The sequence below is a fragment of the Pinus tabuliformis genome, chromosome 4_1, assembly GCF_031772625.1.
Source record: "Pinus tabuliformis cultivar Carrire ecotype Pingquan chromosome 4_1, CPIR1, whole genome shotgun sequence".
Lineage (NCBI taxonomy): Eukaryota > Viridiplantae > Streptophyta > Pinopsida > Pinales > Pinaceae > Pinus > Pinus tabuliformis.
Genome location: NC_142303.1, coordinates 130,545,432 through 130,571,225, shown reverse-complemented (window position 1 = coordinate 130,571,225; position 25,794 = coordinate 130,545,432). Strand labels below are relative to the sequence as shown.

The 25,794-nt window shown below is 37.8% G+C and overlaps 1 protein-coding gene and 3 pseudogenes across 2 annotated transcripts; 2 read left to right on the top strand and 2 right to left on the bottom strand.

Annotated features, from left to right (window-relative positions):
- Nucleotides 1-916: 916 nt before the first annotated feature.
- On the bottom strand, nucleotides 917-4,102 carry LOC149174545 (homeobox-leucine zipper protein ANTHOCYANINLESS 2-like; annotated as a pseudogene). Its single transcript, XR_016258306.1, has 6 exons — nucleotides 3,788-4,102; nucleotides 3,464-3,673; nucleotides 3,178-3,355; nucleotides 2,624-2,895; nucleotides 2,420-2,509; nucleotides 917-1,780 (listed from the first exon to the last, which is right to left on the bottom strand). The product of XR_016258306.1 is annotated as a homeobox-leucine zipper protein ANTHOCYANINLESS 2-like (transcript).
- LOC149174544 (abietadienol/abietadienal oxidase-like) lies at nucleotides 3,903-5,774 on the top strand. The gene is made up of 3 exons (XM_089420886.1): nucleotides 3,903-3,914; nucleotides 5,024-5,224; nucleotides 5,556-5,774. Exons 1-3 carry the CDS (start codon nucleotides 3,903-3,905, stop codon nucleotides 5,772-5,774), a joined length of 432 nt encoding a protein of 143 aa, XP_089277012.1.
- A 2,062-nt stretch (nucleotides 5,775-7,836) lies between these two features.
- LOC149174543 (protein DMR6-LIKE OXYGENASE 1 pseudogene) lies at nucleotides 7,837-8,430 on the bottom strand (annotated as a pseudogene).
- A 1,088-nt stretch (nucleotides 8,431-9,518) lies between these two features.
- Nucleotides 9,519-25,794, top strand: part of LOC149174542 (origin of replication complex subunit 5-like) — a 37,181-nt pseudogene continuing 20,905 nt past the window's right edge.

The following is a 25,794-nucleotide window of genomic DNA, read 5'->3' as shown; positions in this document are numbered from 1 at the left end:
ACCCTCGAAAACAAATTTGAAGAACAAGGAAAATAGGAAATCAAAGCAGACATATACTCTGTGACAAACTAAAATGGAAATAAAACATGGATCCTAACCCAAGAACAACCACAAACCCTAGGAAACCAAGAGAATTCACTAATTCAAGAACAATCTGACATAGACTTATGAAGTTGGAATTGTTGAATTTTTATAAAAGGCTGGGCCACCTTCTCGGCGGCTATTTATTTCAAAGCAAACCAATCAACATGATGCTACCAATCAGCATGGTGCTTATCGAAAAATGTTGATGAACTACATTAGATAGTAACCAAATTACTGGAAGTCGGAAAAATGAAATGCTTGACACATTCAACAATAAGGCTCAATGCACTGTAGCAAAAGAAAGCAATCACGTTGTTATCTTACTCCAGATATGTTATATGAAAACATGAAAATATTCATTATCATTGTCAATGTTTTGTATTATATGATATAACATGCTTGACACATTCACTATTCTGCTTGAATTCAAATATGTAATTGACAGCACGCAGTTAAAAGGCTAAAATGTCCATACCAACTTTCTGTATTGCAGTGAAAAAAAGGGCTTTCAAAACAAAACCTGCTTGATTTTTATGTAGGAAACCAAAAAAAATTGACTAACATTGTCAATTCTTGCAGGCATTAACCTTTGCTACACCACATTAATGCACAGACTTATGCACAAAGGAAATGAATTATAAACATAATTTAAACAAGCAAAAGACACAACATACCTACCCTAATAAGTGAACAAAAATGCGAAAGCCTATCATCCAAAACCTGCAATTAAGCTAAATAATATCAATGTCGTCATGTCATATCATGGACATGAATGGATGATTGAGTTTAACTGAAAGATGAGAGTAGTAAACGATTAAGATTTTGTGGGGAGTCAATACCCCAACCAGTACCCTTGCATGGTGGTAAAGCTTGTGCAAACATCATGTTTGTTTGATAATTGCATTGCCAAGGAAAGAAGCTTTGTCTGGCTGGTTTCAGTTTTGTTTACCACTTGGCAAGGATATATGTGGTGAGTTCTTGACTCCACTACGCATCCTTCATGAATTTTTTTCAGTTACATATATCATGTGATCTCAGTAATCCCATTGTTGTCCATCCCAGGACAAAGGTGAAAGCAGGCAGGAGGAGGTGGCTGTGGCTGTTACTGTGAGGGACAAATCAACACCCAGCTCAATGCGAGCAAATTGGTGTTGAGATCCCCTCATAACTGCCCAGTGCCAATGCCAACTCCCCTTACCTTGCACGTTAAACATTGATTGGCATGGACCAAACAAAAACAAAAAAGCTTATGGGGACACAAAAAAACTAGACAGTGAGGATTAAGAGGGAGAGATTTATGTCAAGCATCTTCAGAGTGCAGAGCTACCTTGATTTTCTGCACGGTACAAGATATGAGGTTGTTCACTGTCTCCACTGATTCTACTGTGAGTTTGGCTGTTGGCAAGCTGTTGACTAATATCTGGAATGCAACTGGTAAAAGTGATCCTCCCACACGCGGGTTGTTGACTCCAACGCCCTTTCCAGTAGGGTTTAGTGCAAGGGGCCTACATTCTGGTCCGTCTGGAAGAATGGCAAAGCCAGAGGGTAAGAAGGCAACATAAGCTGGATCACCCCCACTCATAACCACATGCATGGCTGGGATGTCCACTGGAGCATAAACTAGAAGAGACCCTGATGCATCTGTGCAAGTCTCTTGCAAGATCAACATGTTGTTGCTTTCGTTGGAATTCATGGCCTAAAATCGAAAACATTCACAGTTAAGGTTAGGGTTCCCCTTACCTTGCACATTAAACATTGATTGGCATGGACCAAACAAAAACAAAAAAGCTTATGGGGACACAAGAAAACTAGATAGTGAGGATTAAGAGGGAGAGATTTATGTTAAGCATCTCCACAGTGCAGAGCTACCTTGATTTTCTACACGGTACAGGATATGAGGTTGTTCACTGTCTCCACTGATTCTACTGTGAGTTTGGCTGTTAGCAAGCTGTTGACTAATATCTGGAATTCAACTGTTAAAAGTGATCCTCCCACACGCGGGCTGTTGACTCCAACGCCCTTTCCAGTAGGGTTTAGTGCAAGGGGCCTGCATTCTGGTCCGTCTGGAAGAATGGCAAAGCCAGAGGGTAAGAGGGCAACATAAGCTGGATCACCCCCACTCATAACCACATGCATGGCTGGGATGTCCACTGGAGCATAAACTACAAGAGACCCCGATGCATCTGTGCAAGTCTCTTGCAGGATCAACATGCTGCTGCTTTCGTTGGAATTCATGGCCTAAAATAAAAAACATTCACAATTAAGGTTAGGGTTTCATGAGAGGAATTATTCTCCAAGAAGCATTTCAAGAAAAATAAAAGGAACATATGCTTGCTCTTAGAAGAGAAACACAGTTGCCAGGATCTTGTCCTTTCGGAATGTGAGCCATTTCTTTCATTGGACCTCCATTTGACAGTATATCCCACTGCTCCAGTTTTTTTTTTTTTATCAGTGGTCAGTAGAGAGTACCGGCTGTGGATGAAACGAAATAGAAAAAACAATGCCATGCTATGAATTATTAAGTCCAATTATTCCTTACCTCGCTTCTGAGTCTCTCATCCCTCAAGAAATCAAATAATCTTTGCGGAGAAACAGGAAGCCACACTGATGTGGCTGCGCTCAGCACGACACCAGGTGGCTCTCCAGGGTCATCGATGCTCTTTCTTGTCATAACACGAACATCCTCATCAATGTTACCAGAGAGCTTATTCCAGGTGTGTACAGTCGACACACTCACTCTAGCACAGAAACTGTCCATCATGTGTTGCGCAAGTCTCAACATGCTACGACGCCCATTGGGAGTCGGTATGGCTATGCAGATGAATGCATTCCTCATCATTAGTGTCGTAAGATGAATTTTAGGAAAACAATTGTGTTTTAAAATTTAGTAAAAACTTAGATTGGCCAAAATTGCTAAGAAACACTTCACTTATCATAAAAAAACATAAAAGCTTACTCCACTCATAAAAGCTTCCTCCAAGCATCATCAAGAACCTAAAAAAAAATTAGATAACCGCCCTGATATATTTTCTACATTTGGCTGTTCTCTGTGCGATAAAAAAGAAAAGAAAAGGGCATCACTGTGGCTCTCACTCGTGGGATCTCTTGCTGAAACGTTCGCTGTTGCTATGAGAATAGCAAGGCACTCACACTGACGTTTTAAAGTTGCCAGCCAGCGCTGTGCTCCAAAAGCCATCCCCGAATTTAACAGAGAACGGTAAAGCCTATGCACTCCACGAACATCATACTCCGCATGCTCTACCCGTGTCGCCTGATATTTCATCAAACACATATACATTACATCTGAGATTAATTGGTTAATGTACCCCCCTGATAATTCCTATTCCCCATTATCAGCGATATCAGATTCGGGCACAACCTTGGAATACCCGTTGGGCATGTCCTGAATCAAACAACCAGAAGGCAACCTCCTGCATTTCATAAATCCCGCAGGCGAATTATCTCGAAGGCCATCAACAGATACATCCACCACTGCTCATACACCCTCAGCGTGCTTTTTGCAGAATCGAAGAAAGTAAACCTCTCGAGCAGGAACCAACGGTGAAAGCACTTGCAATTCTGCATACATCTGCAAGTCACAGAAAACTGCATCTTAGTAAAAAACTGCATCTCAGTAATCAGAAAGTAAAACAAAATGGTAATTGAAAAAAAAAAATACCCCACAATAATCCTAGAAGCTTACCAGTTGCAGTGCACCGTTCCTTGTCCCGCCCATTCCGCTCGATATTACATCGACTGTGGCTGCCCTGGATATCATGCAGGGTAACATTTCCTTATACCTATTCGCCATTAGAAACATGGGAATACAGGTAACCTGAAGAGTGCATGCTTGCCAGATGTGATGCGCTGCGAGGAGAATGAATCGGTAACATTACATAGTGGCATACAAAGATAACTAACTTCCAACATATAATGATCGGACTTACAATGTACAACCACCTATAATGATCGGACGGAAGAGATTCTTTTAATCGTCTAACACAATGGATCAACGGCTCAAGGCATTACACAGTGGCATCGGGGAAGTTAATCTCAAAAGGAAACGCCTTACGGCGTAATTAATAATCTTATGGCAACTCAGCCCCCCATAAATTAATTAATTACGCCGTAAGGCGTTCCTCTGGGAAGGACTCCCCTCGAGTGCCACTCTGTACCTCTCTGCGCCATTGATTTCATTGTTAGACGATAGAATTAATTCTCACCGTTGGATGTTGAATTCGAAGTGTTCGATTCATTATCCTCCCTGGCCGCGCATCGCATCTGGCCGCTGCCCAAGAAATGAGCGTTTACATGTAATTCGCTGATTCGTTGAGGTACGTGGCTCCCTTGGAATGCTTTACGGACCTGTCCACTGAACGGCCTTCGCATCACAATTGATCCCATCCCAGTTCAGAGTAATCAACCGATCCATATTTCCATTAATTCCTCTAATTTCTCAGCCCATTCCTCTCATCATCGAATCCATATGAAGGCTACAATAACGGAACAATGACCTGAAAACTATCAGGTATTTATTGTTTTTTAGAGTGCTAGATTTATGAATCTGCCTGTGTTTTTGAATTTTTTTGATCCATCTCGTTTTCTTATATTAATTCATCTATCCATCTCTGTAGGGAAAAATATAACGAGAGGCTCCACTCATCGATGGAAGCCAACGCTGGAACAAAAAACTGTACTTGAATCTATTCACGAAAGCGGCATTCATTCACCAACGTTGGAAGAGATACGGAGGATTACCAAACATTTGCAGCAATCCGCTTTTGGTGTAATCACTGATCCCAGGTTGACGTAAGGTTGCATTGTTCGAGGTTTCCACTGTTTTTTGAAGACTAACCATCTGATTTTGATTTTCAGATATTTCTGAATCTGCAATAAACATATAGAATACTTTCAGTTTTTATTGTTCTTGAATTCCTAGTGCTTAGATAATACCATAGCTCATTCTGGATTTCACTTTTTTGGGCAGATGACATTTATCATGTTGATGAATCGGCTCATTGGTTTTGACTCGGAGACTGCAGAATCGAAGATACTCATGCACAGGTTTGCAGATTTTATGTCAGGACTCTGCGCGCTGCAAATTAAGCTTCCTGGCACTACTTACACGAAGTGTTTGAAGGTCACACCCACAACCCAAACCAGTTCGAAAAGGAAGTTAAATAATGTACAAAATCTATAAATCATTTGAAAAATCAAAACTATATTTACAGTTCTGATTTCATTTATATCTAACATGTTCCTATTGAAATAAGAAATAGTATTTGAAAAATCAAACCTATATTTACAGTTCTGATTTCATTTATTTCTAACATGTTACTACTGAAATAAGAAATACAATTTAGTTGCAAGTAAATAAATATCTATTTGGCCATCGCTATATTATGAATATCTAACAATATTTATAGTTATCTAAAAAATTTGCAGTTTTAATGCTTCAAGTAATATTGCAGGGCCGAGATCATGTGACCAAGACTCTAACAAATATTATTTCTGAGAGAAAAAGGCTGGGAAGAAGGTCTGTCAACACGGACTTCCTGGACAAAGTGCTGGAGTATCAAGCAGATCATGACGACGAGGAGTTTAGCGATCTTGTCATCGTCGATTTCCTCTTTGCACTTCTCTTGGCAGGATATGATACCACTTCCATCGCAATGACCATGGCTGTTTAGTATCTCACAGAGAATCCCAAAGCTCTTCAACAACTGAGGGTAAGTTCCAAATTTTGTTTCAGTCTCATCAGTCCTGTCTATTATTATTGCAAATATCATAATAGTGTGGATATAATTCAATGATAGATGTGCAGATCTAAGTTAATATGGACTGATAAAAAAATTTGAAGCATAATTTTCTAAAAGATAATTAAGATAAAGTTTGCATATTTTTTGACAAATTTATATTAATTTTACCGTTACAATTCATATACAAAAATTAATTTTGTAAACAAGAAAACTGTATGGATTACACGTCTGGATCAAAATAACCTTTTTAAACTGTATATTGTGCAAAGAGAACACAAAGCTATCCTTCTCGCTAAAAAACAGAAACAGGAAAAGATGTTAAACTGGGAGGACTACAAATCCATGGAATTTACACGAAGTGTAATGATCTTTAGATCCTGACCATTTCAGATTTATTTGAGGTTCACTGGCATATTAAAAAGTTCCTCCTAACCTTTGTGTGCGTTGAAACAGGTGATAAAAGAGACATTGCGCCTGTCAAACGTAGGACCCTTTTTGTTTCGAGAATGTGTACAGGACACAGAAATCAAAGGTAGAATAGTACAAAGTCAATATTAAAAAGTTCCTCCTAACCTTTGTGTGCGTTGAAACAGGTGATAAAAGAGACATTGCGCCTGTCAAACGTAGGACCCTTTTTGTTTCGAGAATGTGTACAGGACACAGAAATCAAAGGTAGAATAGTACAAAGTCAATTCAATTTTTTGAAGTTAGAAAAAAAAGTGGCTTTTTAAGTTTGAAAAGGGGCTTTTTAATTTCTTCGAGGTTTCCACTGTTTTTTGAAGAGGAGGTTCAGTTATGCTTGGACCTTGGTTAAGTGTGTGAAGCGGAGTCTAGGGCGATCAGATTCTACGAGATACCCTAGCCTTTTCGAGTTATTCTTCTCTTTTTTTAAATATTCAACAGGTGATCAATTCTTTTGGTTTTCCCTTAATTTTCTATTTCTCTTTCTTACAAAAGAATTTATAAGAATCTGAGACTTACTCATCAGGGTCTGTTTTCGTTTGTATCTCTTACGGTTTATCTCAGAAGGCTTGTGTAGAACCTTGCCTTCAAAATTCAATATGTTTTAACTATTTCGCTACAGAAATAACAACTGGGACTACAGTAAGTGGTTTCTTGAGCAACATTCTGGGGTTTATCCTGCTATAATATTTGTTTCTTGTGCTTGAGATTTATAAGGTCAGTTCATGGTATAATATTTGCCACTGTTGTCTGAAGATTTGAGGGCGAACTCATCTTTGCAATAACCATATAATTGTTTTTTTCATACGCAGCATATAGCACGAGCAGTTAGAGATCCAGTAGCATAACCACTAGAATCAACGCAAGCATAACTTCTGTTAGATCGATAGCAGTTTCACGAAATAGTTTTGGTTTCTCATGTCACATAGACACTTTTTTTTGGTTCAACTATTATGTAATGGTCCCCTGCATAAGGGGGTTGGGTTTTTATGTCAGGTCTCTGTATCGTAGGGTTTGTTCTGCGACTGCCATACTTGTCATTAATGTTGTGTAATGGGTTTCTGCATGTTCTGTTTCGAATCGATACTTCTGTAACATTGGGTTGGTTCTGTTGTTTGAGCACTAAATGCGTTCACATAAGGCACATGTCAAAGCATGTCAATGCTCTCGTACACGCAATTGGCCAATTAGTTACCTAACGGTAGATAGGTAAGTGCTGTTTTGTGTTCTAATTTAGGCTAGACCAATGGTTTTTTGATAGTTCAGAGTAGGTTTAAATGTGCAAAGATTGGAATTGAAAATAAAATTATGTTCAATAGTTAAAACTATGTAATCATCTTTTATTCATCCAGAGGGCAACGGGGTTATTGGATGGTCCAATGATAGTGATAATGTTGATAATGGCTCCCTTAAATCAAATTCAACAAAAAATTTCATTCACCGTTGTTCTCTGCATATTCAATTTTGAAATGGTCCAACACTGTCTTATTCTTTAATTCTCCAAACTTATATCCTTTGTACAAGTTGGATGCTATTCATCAACTAGGGACGCTGCAGGGGCAATGAAGGCATCCTCCGAGGGACCATAAAACGTAGGAATTGATATATGTGCAGCAGATGCATTCGTTACTGCTCGATGTTCCACACTTCTGAATCTACCATTGCTCACAACCTAACAAATTATTAGCATTAATAATAACATTGTCAAATTCCCATTGCTCACAACTTGATAAATTATTAGCATTAGCATTAGCATTAACAATAACATTGTCAAATTTTCAGGAGGAAATAAAGTATTGGATCTGCTCTTGCTCTTGTTAAAGACCTGTAGTTGATCTCCCATATTAACAACGAAAGCGTTGGGTATGGGTTCTATAGCAACCCACTTTCCATTTCTGAGTACTTGCAGACCATTGACCTCGCCTTGCATTAAAATAGTGATGCCACGTGCATCTGAATGGTGTGGTGTGCCAAGAGTAATATCCGGTTTCAGGCATGGAGGATAGTACATTATACCCATGAGTTGGGTGTGTTTTCCAAAGATTCTATCCAAGTAGCTGGAATCGAGCCCTAGAGCTTCAGAAACAACAGCCAACAGCCCTAAAATCAGAGCTCTCACCTTCATAGCTTAGTTGCTTGTGATCTCTCTGTATAAAAGCATATGCAAGATAAGTACTTGTTGTTGTTGCAATATCGTTGCTCCAGAGTTTGGACTTATTTTAGTTACCCTCTATTGAATCTGGCATGCTCGGTCTTCCACGGGCATTTCGAAGAATTCTTTGGCAATTTCCATCATGCTTTTCATGGTTCCTTTTGGTACGCCATGGTTCACTATCTGCACTCACTTAGATCAACCAGAAGATATGTGGCCATAAAAAAGAATAGTACATACCCTCAGATATGAAACTTGAACCAGTCACTAGATCTTATTAACACATCAGACTGACATTAAAAATATAGATTAAATAATCCTACAACTCTGAAAGTAATAGCTTCAAAAACTTCAGGAATAGAAAACTGATAAGAAATATTCTAGAATATTCATGGCAAGTTTAATTTGTAACATAGGGCCTTTTTGGTGTGAATAGAGGAGAATCCAGAGATATTAAAAGAAAAGCACTGGCAAGAGAAGGGGGATTAAAGTATGATGTACCTGGAAAAAGCCATCTTCCACGCATGCATGGCGGATTTCTTCAACTACCCTTGTTCTGTTGGGGCCATCCAGGTCTTGGAGATCCACCACCGGAATGCTCTCAGAGTAAGACACCTCAGACAGGTGGGGGCATTCACTGGGAGGCAGGATAAATCTATATTGAACTTGAAGATGATTTATTCCATTGGACAACAGCTTTTCGACATCATTCACATCCTGGGTCAAGGCTTCTTCCATTGTAGACGACATATTTCTTTCTCGAGTGCTGTAAAATTGGCAGTGGCACCTACCTATTGCTGTGAAAAACTAAGCTTCGACTTGCACACCAGAAATAGGATATCGGATGATGGGCGAAAGAAGAGTGAACATTTAAGTGCTTGCATGTAGATCTCTGCAAATGAATTGAAAAGACATCCCCATGTTAAAGTTTTCAATATACACTATACAATTTTACTACTATTTTTTACTCTCTTTCTTTTAATTTTCAGAATCGAAAGAGAGGATGAATTGCGTTTAATAAATAGCAAAAGAATTTAAAAGAAGAATTATAAATTCTGATTATGTCGTTCAAATTCACGGCAAGAGCCAATTGGCATCGTTTTCAATTTTCTGAATGTGCTACGCATGGCTGTAGCGGTGCACAAGTTAGCCCAAGTAGTGAAGATTTCACAAGAGTTGCAGGCTTTGGAAGACAAGTCAGAGTGGAAAATGAGAATCCTTACAAGGTCTGGGCCATCCCCATAATGTACAAAGTTCGAATTTTAGTCTATATCAATGGTTTTGTTAGGGTTTTTGAGGGGTTTCGGTGGATTTTTTTTTTTTTTATTTGCTTCTTTGGGTTTCTTCAAAGACCATGTAATAATCTTGTTGATGGTAGAGCTATATGCTGGTAACTGTCCCTGGGCTTGGTATTTGATGTTCTGTAAACTTGTCTGCTTTTTGATCTGGATCTATGTTGCTCTCGATGAGCTCTTTGTTGATCTCTGTAATTGCAATCTGAATATGCACTATACGGTTTTGCTATCTCATTGTTATGGTTTCTTCCGTAAGTATTTTTAAAAATGACACATTTCACGAAATAGTTTTGGTTTCTGGTGTCACATAGACACTTTTTTTTGGTTCAACTATTCTGTAATGGTCCCCTGCATTAGGGGGTTGGGTTTTTACGTCAGGTCTCTGTATCGTAGGGTTTGTTCTGTGACTGCCGTACTTGTCATTAATGTTGTGTAATGGGTTTCTGCATGTTCTGTTTCGAATCGATACTTTGGTAACATTGGGCTGGTTCTACTATTTGAGCACTAAATGCCTTCACATAAGGCACATGTCAAGATATGAAACTTGGAAACTTGAACCAGTCACTAGATCTTATTAACACATCAGACTGACATTAAAAATATAGATTAAATAATCCTACAACTTTGAAAGTAATAGCCTTAAAAACGTCAGGAATAGAAAACTGATAAGAAATATTCTAGAATATCCATGGCAAGCTTAATTTGTAACATAGGTCCTTTTTGGTGTGCGTAGAGGATAATCCAGAGATATTAAAAGAAAAGCACTGGCAAGAGAAGGGGGATTGAAGTATGATGTACCTGGAAAAATCCATCTTCCTCGCACGCATGGCGGATTTCTTCAACTACCCTTGTTCTGTTGGGGCCATCTAGGTCTTGGAGATCCACCACCAGAATGCTCTCAGAGTAAGACACCTCAGACAGGTGGAGGCGTTCATTGGGAGACAGGATATATTTATCTTGAACTTGAAGATGATTTATTCCATTGGACAACAGCTTTTCGATAGCATTCACATCCTGGGTCAGGACTTCTTCCATTGTAGATGGCATATTTCTTTCTCGTGTGCTGTAAAATTGGCGGTGGCACCTACCTATTGCTGTGAAAAACTAAACTTCAATTCGCACACCAAAAATAGGATATCAGATGATGGGAAAAAGAAGAGTGAACATTTAAGTGCGTGCGTGTAGATCTCTGCAAATGAATTGAAAAGACATCCCCATGTTAAAGTTTTCAATATACACTATACAGTTTTACTACTATTTTTTACTCTCTTTCTTTTAATTTTCAGAATTGAAAGAGAGGATGAATTACATTTAATGAATAACAAAATAATTTAAAAGAAGAATTATAAATTCTGGTTATGTTGTTCAAATTCACAGCAAGAGCACTTTGGCATCATTTTCGATTTTCTGAATGTGCTATGCATGGCTATCGCGGTGCACAAGTTAGCCCAAGCAGTGAAGATTTCACAAGAGTTGTAGGCTTTGGAAGACAAGTCAGAGTGGAAAATGAGAATCCTTACAAGGTCTGGGCCATCCCCATAATGTACAAAGTTCAGAATTTTAGGCTATATCAGTGGTTTTGTTAGGGTTTTTGAGGGGTTTCGGTGGATTTTATTTTTGTTTATTTGCTTCTTTGGATTTCTTCAAAGACCATGTAATAATCCTGTTGATGGTAGAGCTATATGCTGGTAACTGTCCCTGGGCTTGGTATTTGATGTTCTGTAAACTAGTCTGCTTTTTGATCTGGATCTCTGTTGCTCTCGATGAGCTCTCTGTTGATCTCTTTAATTGCAATCTGAATATGCACTATACGGTTTTACTATCTCATCGTTATGGTTTCTTCCGTAAGTGTTTTTAAAAATGACACGTTTCACGAAATGGTTTTGGTTTCTGATGTCACATAGACACTTTTTTTTGGTTCAACTATTCTGTAATGGTCCCCTGCATAAGGGGGTTGGGTTTTTATGTCAGGTCTGTGTATCATAGTGTTTGTTCTGCCACTGCCATACTTGTCATTAATGTTGTGTAATGGGTTTCTGCATGTTCTATTTCGAATCGATACTTCTGTAACATTGGGCTGGTTCTGCTATTTGAGCACTAAATACGTTCACATAAGGCACATGTCAAAGCATGTCAATGCTCTCGTACACACAATTGGCCAATTAGTTGCCTAACGGTAGATAGGTCGGTGTTGTTTTATGTTGTAATTTAGGCTAGACCAGTGGTTTTTTTATGGTTGAGAGTAGGTTTAAATGTGCAAAGATTGGAATTGAAAATAAAATTATGTTCAATAGTTAAAACTATGTAATCATCTTTTATTCATCTAGAGGGCAACAATTTTATTGGATGGTCCAGTGATAGTGATAATGTTGATAATGGCTCCCTTAAATCAAATTCAACAACAAATTTCATTCACCGTTGTTCTCTGCATATTCGATTTTGAAATGGTCCAACACTGTCTTATTCTTTAATTCCTGACTCCAGAAAATTCTCATGAATTCTCCAAATTTATATCCTTTGTACCGAGCCGAATGTTGTTCATCAACCAAGGACGCTGTAGGGGCAATGAAGGCGATGCATGGTTGATTTCTTCAACTACCCTTGTTCTGTTAGGTCCATCCAGGTCCTGGAGATCCACCACCGGAATGCTCTCAGAGTAAGACACCTCAGCCAGGTGGGGGTGTTCACTGGGAGGCAGGATATATTTATCTTGAACTTGAAGATGATTTATTCCATTGGACAATAGCTTTTCGACAACATTCACATCCTGGGTCAGGACATCTTCCATTGTAGACGACATATTTCTTTCTCGAGTGCTGTAAAATTGGCAGTGGCACCTACCTATTGCAGTGCAAAACTAAGCTTCGATTCGCACACCAGAAATAGGATATTGGATGATGGGCAAAAGAAGAGTGAACATTTAAGTGCGTGCGTGCAGATCTCTACAAATGAATTGAAAAGACATCCCCATGTTAAAGTTTTCAATATACACTATACAGTTTTACTACTATTTTTTACTCTTTCTTTTAATTTTCAGAATCGAAAGAGAGGATGAATTACGTTTAATAAATAGCAAAAGAATTTAAAAGAAGAATTATAAATTCTGGTTATGTTGTTCAAATTCACGGCAAGAGCCAATTGGCATCATTTTCGATTTTCTGAATGTGCTATGCATGGCTGTAGCGGTGCACAAGTTAGCCCAAGCAGTGAAGCTTTCACAAGAGTTGTAGGCTTTGGAAGACAAGTCAGAGTGGAAAATGAGAATCCTTACAAGGTCTGGGCCATCCCCATAATGTACAAAGTTCGGAATTTTAGGCTATATCAGTGGTTTTGTTAGGGTTTTTGAGGGGTTTTGGTGGATTTTATTTTTGTTTATTTTCTTCTTTGGATTTCTTAAAAGACCATGTAATAATCCTGTTGATGGTAGAGCTATATGCTGGTAACTGTCCCTGGGCTTGGTATTTGATGTTCTGTAAACTAGTCTGCTTTTTGGGCTTGGTATTCGATGTTCTGTAAACTAGTCTGCTTTTTGATCTGGACCTCTGTTGCTCTCGATTAGCTCTCTATTGATCTCTTTAATTGCAATCTGACTATGCACTATACGGTTTTACTATCTCATCGTTATGGTTTCTTCCATAAGTGTTTTTAAAAATGACACGTTTCACGAAATAGTTTTGGTTTCTAATGTCACATAGACACTTTTTTTTGGTTCAACTATTCTGTAACGGTCCCCTACATAAGGGGGTTGGGTTTTTATGTCAGGTCTCTGTATCATCAGGTTTGTTCTGCGACTGCCATACTTGTCATTAATGTTGTGTAATGGGTTTCTGCATGTTCTGTTTTGAATCGATACTTCTGTAACGTTGGGTTGGTTCTACTGTTTGAGCACTAAATGCGTTCACTTGGCCAATTAGTTGCCTAACGGTAGATAGGTCGGTGCTGTTTTGTGTTGTAATTTAGGCTAGACTAGTGGTTTTTTTATGGTTGAGAGTAGGTTTAAATGTGCAAAGATTTGAATTTTAGGCTATCTAATCGGTTTTGTGATTAGACCCATCTCCAGTATCTCATGGCAACTCAAGCTCAAGCCTCAGCAAGAAACCATCAAGAGCATTCTGAGTCTTTCTCCACCCCCAGTTAAAATGCCACTCAGTTCCTGTTGCGTTAACTCTTTTAAGTCATTCTCTTTCCTCTCCATTTTCAATTACAAGCCCACCTTGAATCGCGTAAAACATTCATACTCTATCAGTGAATGTACACCCGATTCAATAACCCATAACATCAACACCTTTTAGATCACCTTCAAAAACCTGGGTATTTCTCAGTTGATATATGCACAACACAAAAACAACATTCTCAAGGATGTGGGTAAGCAAACTCTGTCAATGGAATCCATGCTCTTGTTCACCTCTCTGATTCAACAAGTCCAATTGACACCATCTTTAGCAATTACCCAAATCCTGAACTCAGACTTTCAATCCAACATGGCCTCAAAAGAGCCAGAGGCATACAAACATTAAGACCTTAAATTATTTACAAAATGTAGGCCACCATTATACCATTTAATGGGAGAATAATGAGTACCCATCAACATCATTACCATAGGTTTCTCCCATAAAATGGTTTTGGGGTCAATGTCAATAGTGAAAAAATCATCTACATAATAATCAACATTTTTTATATCCGCTTCTCATGGGATTGAATTTGAAGAGCCACACTTGATTCTTTAAGACAATTTAAGTACATATAGGTTATAGTTTTAATGTTATAGTTAATGTGTTAGGTATTAAAGTTTATGTCTTGTAACATTTTCGGAGTTACAATGTGTTTATGATGAGAGTGTACTAGGGGTCATAATTTTTAGAATTCATTGTGTTAAAAATCATATTGCACTATGGTTTACTTAATAATAGAGTTATTCCCTTAAGGATTATAAGGTAATAAATGCCATTTTTTCTTAATGGTAATAGTGGTTAGAAGTTGCATTTTTGAAGGGTTTGCAATTCTCCAAGAGTGATCAAAGTATATTATGGTTTATATGGGATATGGGACATATAAGTATTTTGACTTTCATAATGGTTTTTGGTTAAGACACATTGTATTTGATATTATAGTGACCATAGTGGTGAAAGGTTACATTAATAAAGGGAAAAGAATAGTGGGGCTAATATATAGTGCAATATATATGAATATCTAATAATAAATTCATTATAAGTATTTTTATTCTTCATGAAAGTATTATTTTGTTGTATTTGCATTCTTCAATTTATGCCTTACGGCGTTTCCTTTGCAACATCTGGTGCAAATGCTAGTTTAAACTTCAATTAAGCTTTAATTAATAAATTTGATATAATATAAATTCTACACACCCACCAACATATATAATTCATTAGTTTTAGATGTTTTAATGAATATATCCAATTTGTTAAAATATCATATATATTTGTAATTTCCTCGCTTATGTGGTTAAATAATATATATTGTATTTGAAGTTTTAGTAAATTATAATTATATCTATATATATATATATATATATATATATATATATATATATATATATATATATATATATATTTCAATGGCGTTAAAAGATGTTTTCTAAGTAATATTTAACTTTTTGGCCTGTTCAAAATAAAATTAAATTTTAAAAATTAAATTAAAATAAATAAATAAAAAACAAAAAAATTAGTAATTATAATTATAATTAGTGTAGATAGTGTTACCACTATTCCAAGCATTCCAAATAACTAGTGTGATATGTTTGAATTCTGGAAAAATAAAATTTAGTGGAACATTAAATCACTTCAGTGTCTATGTGATGTTGGTTGGCTTTTCCTAAGTACATGTGCTGAGTTGTATGGCTAGCACACAACAAAGAAATATTTGATGGTAAACGTCCAAACTCCTCTATAACAACTATCAAGGCACTGGACCTACTCTTAAATCTTTCACAACTCAAGGTTATGATCCATTTGAATTGGAGGACTTGTCACCAAGCAAGCAGGATGGCTAAAACTAGGTAAAGTCTCACATCATGTTGGCAGCTTCTGTTAGAAAATTATATATGATGGAGCAATGGAACACATAAAATATTGCAGAAATATAAACACAGAAAACGCACAAAACAAGAGAGACACAGATATACGTTGTTCACCCAGTTTGGGCTACGTCCACCCCGAACAGCCAGTCCTTCCTTTCTATTATCCAGCAAAATGAAGAGAGACAACCTACAACAAATTCGTTGTAATATCCTCTGTTTTCTCTCACAGTCTCACCTCTCTGTTTCTCGCTCATAGAATACACATCTATATCTCAGCCTCCAATACAATACCCTCATACAAAGAGAGGGGTTGCCTTCTAGGGCAAAAAACCCTAAACTAAACATAAGTTCTACCGTCAGATCATCTGCCTAATGAACGGCCCAGATTCACTAGAAATTACTATACTTTTACAAGGCAATTTTACATTTGTTTTTAGCTTCGAGGGCGCTGCCCCCGAGCCCCCGCCGGCGGACCGCTGGCCCCCTGACCCCCCAGTCGAGGGGGATCGGCCCCCCCAAACCCCTGCAGGGGGGACAAGTCCCCCCCGCACCCCCCCGCGTGGAGGGGTGTACAAGACTTCCTAGGGTATACATCTGGCTGAAAACAAAGACCTTTGAACAATCATGCTCCACACACAACAATCTCCCACTTGGAGAATGATTGTAGAAACTCCACCTCTGCTTCATTTGCTGGACAATGACTCCTCTTTGGACCTGGCTGTTTCTCATCTTCATCGTCATCCTTGAAGACCAATTGAAACTGAGCATATTCTCAGTTTCTCCCTGGTTACAACTTTTGTTAGCATATCTGCAGGATTCTTGCTAGTATGTATCTTTTCCAGCTTCAACTCTCCATCTTCCAACACTGATCGTATGAAATGGTACTTGAGATGTATGTGTTTAGTCCTGGAATGAAATGCTGAGTTCTTTGCAAGATGAATGGCACTTTGACTATCACTGTATAACATGCCTATATCATGCTCCTTACCCAATTCACTCATAAACCTTTGTAACCAAATCATTTCTTTACTAGCCTCTGTAGCAGCAACATACTCTGCTTCTGTTGTTGAAAGTGCAACAACACTTTGGATTTTTGAAACCCAACTGAAAGCTGTTCCTCCAACAGTAAATACATATCCTGTAGTGCTCCTCCTGTTATCTCTGTCACCTGCCATATCTGCATCAACATATCCTTGTAGGGAGATGTTTGAGCCACCAAAGCATAATGCTTGATTTGTGGTACCTTTCAAATATCTGAGAATCCATTTCACTGCCATCCAATGTTCCTTTCCTGGATTGTCATGTACCTGCTTACAACTCCCACTGCATGTGCAATATTAGGCCTTGTGCAGACCATTGCATATATTAAGCTTCCAACTGCTGATGCATATGGAACTTTAGACATATAATCCATGTCTTCTTGGGTCTTTGGGCACATTTCCTTGCTAAGTTTGAAATGGCTAGCAAAAGGTGTACTAACTGGTTTTGCATTGTGCATGTTAAATCTTTTCACCACCTTTTGTATGTACTCATTCTGAGACAATGTTAATTTATGATTTTTCCTGTCTCTAGTTATTCTCATACCAAGGATTTTTTTTGCAGCTCCCAAATCCTTCATTGCAAATGAATTTGCCAATTTTCTTTTGAGCACATTTATTTTGTGCATTTAGATCCTACAACAAGCATGTCATCTACATACAATAACAATATAATATAGCTGCCATCATTTTTCTTTTTCAGATAAACACAATGATCAGAGTGACATCTAGTATAACCTTGTTCAGACATAAACTTGTCAAATTTTAGATACCACTGCCTTGGAGCCTATTTTAAGCCATACAAGCTCTTCTTCAACCTGCACACTAGTTTCTCCTTCCCTTTCACCTCATATCCTTGTGGTTGTTTCATATATATCTCTTCCTCCAAATCCCCATGGAGAAAGGTTGTCTTTACATCTAACTGCTCAAGATGCAAATCTTCAGCTGCTACAAGACTTAAAATAGTTCTTATTGAAGTCATTTTAACAACAGGAGAAAATATTTCATCAAAATCAATACCTTTCTTCTGTGCAAACCCCTTCACCACAAGTCTAGCTTTGTACCTCTGTTTTCCTCCATCTTCTTCCTTCAGTCTGTAAACCCATTTGTTCTTCAATGTAGTTTTTCTTGCAGGCAACCTGACTAAATCCCAAGTCTGGTTATGCATTAAGGAGTCCATCTCTTCTTCCATGGCTACCTCCCACTTCTTCCTGCTTTCAACTTGCATTGCTTCTTCATAACATTCGGGTTCACCAGAATCAGTCAACAATAAATAATATAATGAAGGAGAGTATCGTTCAGGGGGTCTACTTATCCTGGTAGATCTTCTAACACCACTTTCAGGTGTTTGGGGTGCCTGTTGCTGTTGTGGTGGTTGTTGTTGTTGATTATTATTATTTTCAGGCACCTTTACCTTTTCAGTGATTTCATCAAGAACTGTGTATTCCTTGTTTTCTTTTTCCTGTTTCTTTTCCTGCAACTGATTCTTATACAAGACCTTTTCATTGAATATTACATCTCTGCTCCTAATGATTTTGTGATTTTCGTAATCATATAAGCGATAACCAAAATCATTAACACCATATCCAATAAAGGTACATTTCTTTAACTTTGCATCAAGCTTTGTTCTATTTTCTTTATCAATATGGACAAAAGCCTCACAACCAAAAGGCTTTAAAAAAGATTAGTTTACCGTTTTACCTGTCCATGCTTCCTCCGGAACACCACCATCCAAGGAACTTGAAGGCCCTCTGTTTATTAGATAAACAACAGTATCTACAGCATCTGCCCAAAACTGTAAAGGCAATCCTGCATGCAATCTCATGCACCTTGCACGCTCCATGATTATTCTGTTCATCCTTTCTGACACACCATTTTCTTGTGGTGTTCTTGGAACTGTCTTCTCTCTGCGAATTCCATGTTCTGAATAGTACCTATCAAACTCTTTGCTGCAATATTCACCTCCATTGTCTGATCTAAGACACTTCAATTTCTTTCCTGTCTCAATCTCAACCAAAGCTTTCCATTTCTTGAAAGTATCAAATACATCAGATTTATTCTTAATACAATAAATCCAAGTTTTTCTAGTTGCATCATCAATAAAAATAACATAATAACAAGAGCCACCGAGAGATGATACCTGAGCAGGTCCCCATACATCTATATGCACAAGCTCTAATTTTTCGCTCTTCTTTTCTTTCCCAACTCTGAGAAATCTGACTCTCTTCTGTTTTCCATAAATGCAATTCTCACAGAAATCCAAATCAACATTCTTCAAACCCGGCAACAAATTCCTTGAGTGAAGAATCTTCATCCCCTTTTCACTCATGTGTTCGAGCCTATGATGCCATAATGCTGCATCTGCTCCTTTGGAAGTTAAAGCATTAACCGAGTTAGAAATACCATTGCATAAATACAATGTACCAACCTTTTCGCCTTTTGCTATTACCAGGGCTCCTTTGGTGACCTTCCAAGCTTTATCTATGAAAGTTGTCACACAACCTTCACTGCCTAACTGCCCTGTTGAAATCAGATTTTTCTTTAGATCTGGAACATGCCTTACCTCCTTTAATAGCCACTGGTTTCCATTTTGCTGTTTTACAAGAACCTTACCCATTCCAACGATTTTACAGGGTTTATCATCACCCAGACGAACTTGTCCAAAATCTCCTTGAACATAGTCATGAAAGTATTTCTTATCAGGTGTGGCATGGAATGAAGCCCCTGAATCTACCACCCAGGAATCAGTAATATTTTCGAAAGAAAGAATCAAAGCATCTTGTAACACCTCACCTGTCACATTTGCTTCATGATTGTTTTCTTGCTGTGCATCTCCTTCTTTTCCCTTCTGAGATCTACAGTCTTTCTTTAGGTGTCCTTTCTTTCCACATTGCCAGCAAACTATCCCCGATCTGGACTTGGATCTTCCTTTCCTTGATTTACTGCGATATCCTGAGCTCTTTCCTGAAATGAAAAACTTCGAGATGTTTGTTGTTTGAAATAAGTTAGTGGGCAGACATATGAGGAATAAGCATCGAAGTTTAAAGGTAAGGGTGCACTCTTTAATTGAATCCAGCCAATATATTTTGAGATTGTTTATGGGAATGTCCGAAGAGTTTCAAGATTTGGATTTGGGAAAAACTTCGAGCTGTTTTGTTAATAAACACTTCGAGCTGGAATGCTCTGTTGAAATATTTATTTTCTGAATGATGACAAGAAGGTTTTGTTGAATTGAAATGTATTTTTGTTGAAAGATTGAAAGGACGATCAGATTTCTAAATCTGATATGCAAACTACACAAGTGAATAGGATTGCAGGGAGGAAAAGATCATGCAAGATCTTAAAGGTGAGATGAGTTTTTAATGTAATTTTTTTTGGAGTGATAAGTGAATGGTGAGAGTTTTGAAGTGATGGTGTGGAGTGATAAGGTGATTTTTTTTTTTGTAATTTTAGAGCGATAAGTGTTTTGTAAATTCAGAGAGATAAGTGAATATCTTTTCCTAGAAGGTTGAGTCACTAGTTATTTAATTTTTGAAGATAAGTTGCTTTAAGCATTTGTGAGCTTGACATTCTCATTGCTTCAGAAGTTGAAAAATGATGTACTCAAGTCATTAATAAAAACATATCATTTTTGTGGTGATTGTGAAAGAAACACAACGTATATGCTGTTGTATGCTAGTCCTCCAATTTCTTGTACGTTGGACGCAAGTTGCTTCCAAAGGTGGCTTTACGCTTGTTTATGAACGCAGGTGCCTTCACTGTGAATGCTTCGGCTATGACATGACAGCTAGAATCCTTGGCAAGGAAGAGAACCAAATGTAGGACAAAATGATAATGGAGATGAACTGCAGAAAAGGCAGAAACCCAATCTTTTCACCAATTAGCTTTATGTCTCTTACACAGAATCTATTCGATTGCAGCACAAATCCTCCATGAGCAATAGCTCTCCATTATTACACCGCAGTAGGTGATCAAGTGCAGGTGTGAAGCGCCAAAAAATGGGGAGGATTCATAAAAATAACAATTGTGAGAAATAAATAGTACCATTCAATAATTTTTCCATTTTTCTGCGTCTATATTTATGTGCGTCTAAGATTTTTTGTTCTATTGCAAAGCAGACAGTTGGAACTAAACACCAAATTCTATCGCTAGAACAAACCCCCAATTCAGCAGAGAAATCTAAAACCATACAATGAGTAGAGCTTTCAGAAAAATTCAATGGCAGAGGACTTGTAAGGACTCCATTTTGTCCCGAATTGCTACTGAACGACAAACCATCATTGTTTCCCCTCACTGCGGAAATGATCCATAAAATAAATACGACAAAAGATATAGAACGTTAAAGAGATGTAGATTCCAAAGCCTTATGCAAGCTCCTTCCACCTACAATGTTGTGTCACGCATAACAAATTTGTTTCTCACGGGCTGATTAAATCAAAATTCCAGAAACTGGAGTTGGTAATGAGACATCTGATCACAACCATGAAATATCTAATGAAGTAATTGTATGTTAAGCATGGATCAGCAGACGAACTTTACTTTACAGTTTCTCAAGAGACGGCCTCAATAAATTTGGAAAGTCGTATGTCAAGTTGCAGATAGGTATAAGATGGTGTAACTTTTTCTATGTACATACCAGAAGATCACAACGAAACTCAAGAACCTATTTCTGTTTCTTCATTTACGGCGACGACTCGCGTATACCACAAGATCTGAAATTTGAAAAATGGGGTGAGCGCTCTCAGCTGGCATATTATGTCAAGCGAAGCATTCAACATTCTCTTGCATCGGTGCACTTGATGGCTCCACTCGGTGAGCTTCCTTTTATAGTAAACGACTCCACTTCTGCACCTTCCTGCGATAGTGAACGGTCAGATATCCAAGGACGCAAGCATCTGATACCTTATGCTTTCCATTCCATCTTTAAAAGTTAGCAGAGGAAGATGCTTTTGCGATTATGTAATTGGTATCACACGCAGCTAGCCACCAATCCAGTGCCAACTCAAGTTATAAGCTCTGATACCACATATTGAAAAAAGAAATTAACTCAGACAAATAGATAAAGCACACATAATAAACCAGACACAAAATATTGGCGGAAAAAGGCTTCAGCCTCAGTTATTTTCTCTCACATTTTCATTCATTAAAATAATTGAATATAGTGTTACAAATAAATAGATGAGAGATAGTGTTCTCAAGATAGTGTGTGCTATCTTAGAAACTTTTGGTTGAGATAATTTCTCCTTTGGTTGAGATAATTTCTCACCAGACACACACCAATATAGGAGTTACCTAAACTAACTCCTATCTTAGAGGAACAACCCAAGAGTTAGGCACAAATTCCTAACTTGGAATATTTAATTAATTAATTTATTTTTGGATTTATTATTGTTTTATGAGAGAGGCTAACATTCCCCCCTTCAATGATAAATCCAAAATAAGAACGAGGAACCATCTTCCAAGTTCTCATGTTGATCCTCAAAAACATTGCCTGAAAAAACCGCCAAATCTGGATGCTGAAGAAACTGCAATATGAAGAGAGTGAGTCAGCTGCATGACTGATTCATCTCAAAAGGACACTTGACAACTCCATCATGTGCCAAGCCGCAAAAGGATCCAACTGTCCTTTGCTTGAAAACAGCATCCGGTGTCCACTGACACAACGCCCACTGGCGTATTTGCTGATGATGATCGCCCATTGGCTGAAGATGTCGAAAAACAACTCAATGTTGCTTTTGCTATGATGAAAGCTGCTCATTGCTGCTTTGGTTTTCGATTGCCCACTGGCGAATTTGCTGATGCTCACTGCTGATGAAAAATGCCCACTGGCTGATGAAGATGCCCACTGGCTGCTTCGCTGATGTTGTCGAGACTTTCAGTCTGACAACCACTTGTCAATTTCATTGACATTCCTCTAGACTCTGCACTCAAAGCATTTCCCGATGTCTCACCGGAGCTTTTCTGTCGCATTTCCTCTCTAAGGATAGCACCGACAACATCATCAAACTTTAAAGTACTAGATACAGAAACAGAGTTACTAATGGCCATTACCAAACCATTCCAACTTTCTGGTAATGAGCACAAGAATAACAGAGCTCTAACTTCATCATCAAAGTTTACCCCTACAGAACTTAACTGACTTGTAACTGTATTAAAATCATTTAAATGGTTTGCAACAGATCCACCTTCCGACATATTCATATTAAATAACCGTTTCATAAGAAATACCTTGTTTGAGGCCGAGGGTTTTTCATATAGTTTCGACAACGTCTGCATAAAACTCTCTGTCGTGGTTTCCTTTGAAATGTTGAAGGTGACTGACGCAGCAAGGCACAACCGTATTGTTCCGAGTGCCTTTCTATCGAGAAGGTTCCATTCTTCGTCTTTCATACCCGTCGGCATCATTGTTTTTCCGCCCAATGGTAGGTATAGATCTTTCTGATACAGATAATCTTGCATCTGCATCTTCCACAGCGAGAAGTTTTGGCCGTTAAATTTCTCGACCCTAAACTTACCATCTTCCGCCATTGCTCCCACTCAAACCAGGAACCCTTCTTTCCTGCGAGTTTATCAGCCAAATAGACCTTCGGCTCTGATACCAAGCTTCAATCATAAACTAGTTGATAAATAGTCATTTTGTATAACAATGGATAATGAAGAAGTCCTAAATTAGAGGATAAGTAAGGGAAAATACTTTATGTTTTTTTATGTAGCATCGAAAGGTAATCCAGAGGAGGCAAGAGTGGGAGAGGCTATTTATCGCCTTAATGAAGAAATCTAGAGTCAATATGCTTGGGCTTGGGGAGTGCTACAATTAACGAATTTTTTGGCTTTGTGGTACTGGGGCTACAGGTAGTTATTTCAAGGAAAATTTAGTAATTGATGGTGTTTGGGGACCCCATGATAGTCATCCAACAATTGGTTAAACTCATAGGGAATTCTAGCCTTGATCAACCTCCAATTATGTAGAGGATAAAAATGCAAATTGTGAAATTTGAGAAATTTAAGTTTTATCATGTCAAAAGGCAATTGAATTCCAAGGAAAATGCCTTAACTAATAAAGGAGTCTCCATGGAACAATGGCTTTTGGGCCAGGATAATAGTAATGGTATTTGTAAACCTCTGCCATGAGATACAAAATTATATGTCAAGTATATTGTGCAATGATTGGATCAAGAACAAATAATGGAAGGATAAGATATTAGGAGGCCCTATGATCTCATGACATACCTTTCCCTCATCTCACGATCCTCTAGAATCATCCCATATAAAATTGGTGACTCTTCTTTAACGTCGGGACTTGTGCCTCTCAAACACTTGGGCGAGAATATGGATGATTAGGCGGCTTGGGACAACTGGAAGCAAGGACTTAACCTTGGTAAATTCAAGAGGGAGTTATGCCATGTGATGGGCTCTGGTATTGCAACAAAAATGTTGCAACTCCTAGGGCTACCACCTTTAATTTATCAACCCAGGGTTAGTACAAAGTTAAGAGGTAATAGTGTTGTATGCATAGTAAACTAAGGTCTATTCAAGTTGCTCTAAGATAGTGAACAGAACTAAGGTGTACAGAGACCATTCTACCAACAAAATATAGATATTGCAGGAATGAAAGAATGTTGCATAAAACGAAGTTCTAATCTACTTGTAGGAAAGGAAAATGTTGCATAAAAGTAAATGTTAAACTACTTGCAGGAATGGAAATGTTGCATATAAGTAAATGCTAATCTACTTGCAGGAATGGAAATGTGAATTAAAGTAAATTCTAGTCTATTTTCAAGAAATGAAAATGCTTGAAATGGAAACCCTAGCCTAGGAAATATAAAACAGAGAAAGTAAACCTAATCTAACTTTCATAAAGTAAAGAGCACGAAATCAAATCTCAATAAGTACATGCAAAGGAGATCATATCCTAGTAACAAAGTTCACTAAGTTCTTCAAAAAGTAATCATGTAAACCATCATTGTAACATTCAATTCATGAACATGTTTACTAACCCTAATTGGAGAAATGAATTACAGTGGTGAAGAGACAAGTCATAACTGGTCTCTACTCTTCCTCAAACTTGGTTTCAAAGCTTAGGGGCATCATCCAAGGCTAGGAGGAAAAAATATAGCTTAAAGAAAAATTCTGGTCAAGTTTGGAGAGCTTTTACACAGTGTTATAGGAGCAACAAGATTTCTACAAGATGTTACAAGATTGCCTTGTTTTACTACAGGAATTAATCTGGGAGCATTATTATCACTTAAAAGCTGATATGAAGGTGAGTAAAGGTAGTGGACAGTGGAATAATAATATATGTGGTCGTTTCCAAGCTTAGTACTCCTCAGGAGCCCATCTTGCATAAGGAGAAATGCACGCGATGACCTTTAACAAATCAGAAAAGACTTATCGGTGAACAATGCGGTTGAAGAAGTTGTTGAGGAAGGAAGGAGGGTGTTAATAGTAATATAAAAAGAGGAAATGACAATGATATGCCCTAAAACCCAACATTATGACCTGCACACCGCAAGTATTACCCAATCTTGGAAAACATCTAAAGCATTCTAACAATGTCAATTGCAGAAATTTAAACTAGAAAGGAACATTAGGGGAAATTTCATCCAAAAAGTGCCCATGAAAATTTCATCTAATTTCCATGTCATAATATGTAAACCAATCAAAATCCTTTAAATTTAAAAAGAGGTACATGCAAATATTTTGGAGGGAAAAGAAGAAGAAAAAAAAAATTAATTGTAGTTTTGGCTTATATCTTTATGGGTCTACTCAAATTTCAAGTGTAGGCACTCGTTGGATACGGAATTGAATCCCACATCCAATGATTACCCATTATGCATGCTTTTGAGAAGACCCACATTAATAAAAATTGAAGATACATTATGTTGTCACCTATCACACCATCTTATATTTGTGTCAAATGGTCCTATTTTTCATCCTTGGTGCAAAGAAGGACAGGTGCATTCTTGGC

Excerpts from the sequence above, each read along its gene's own strand:
- LOC149174544 (XM_089420886.1), top strand. Across the intron at positions 5,225-5,555 it reads CTTACACGAAGTGTTTGAAG|GGCCGAGATCATGTGACCAA; the intron begins GTCACACCCACA and ends GTAATATTGCAG.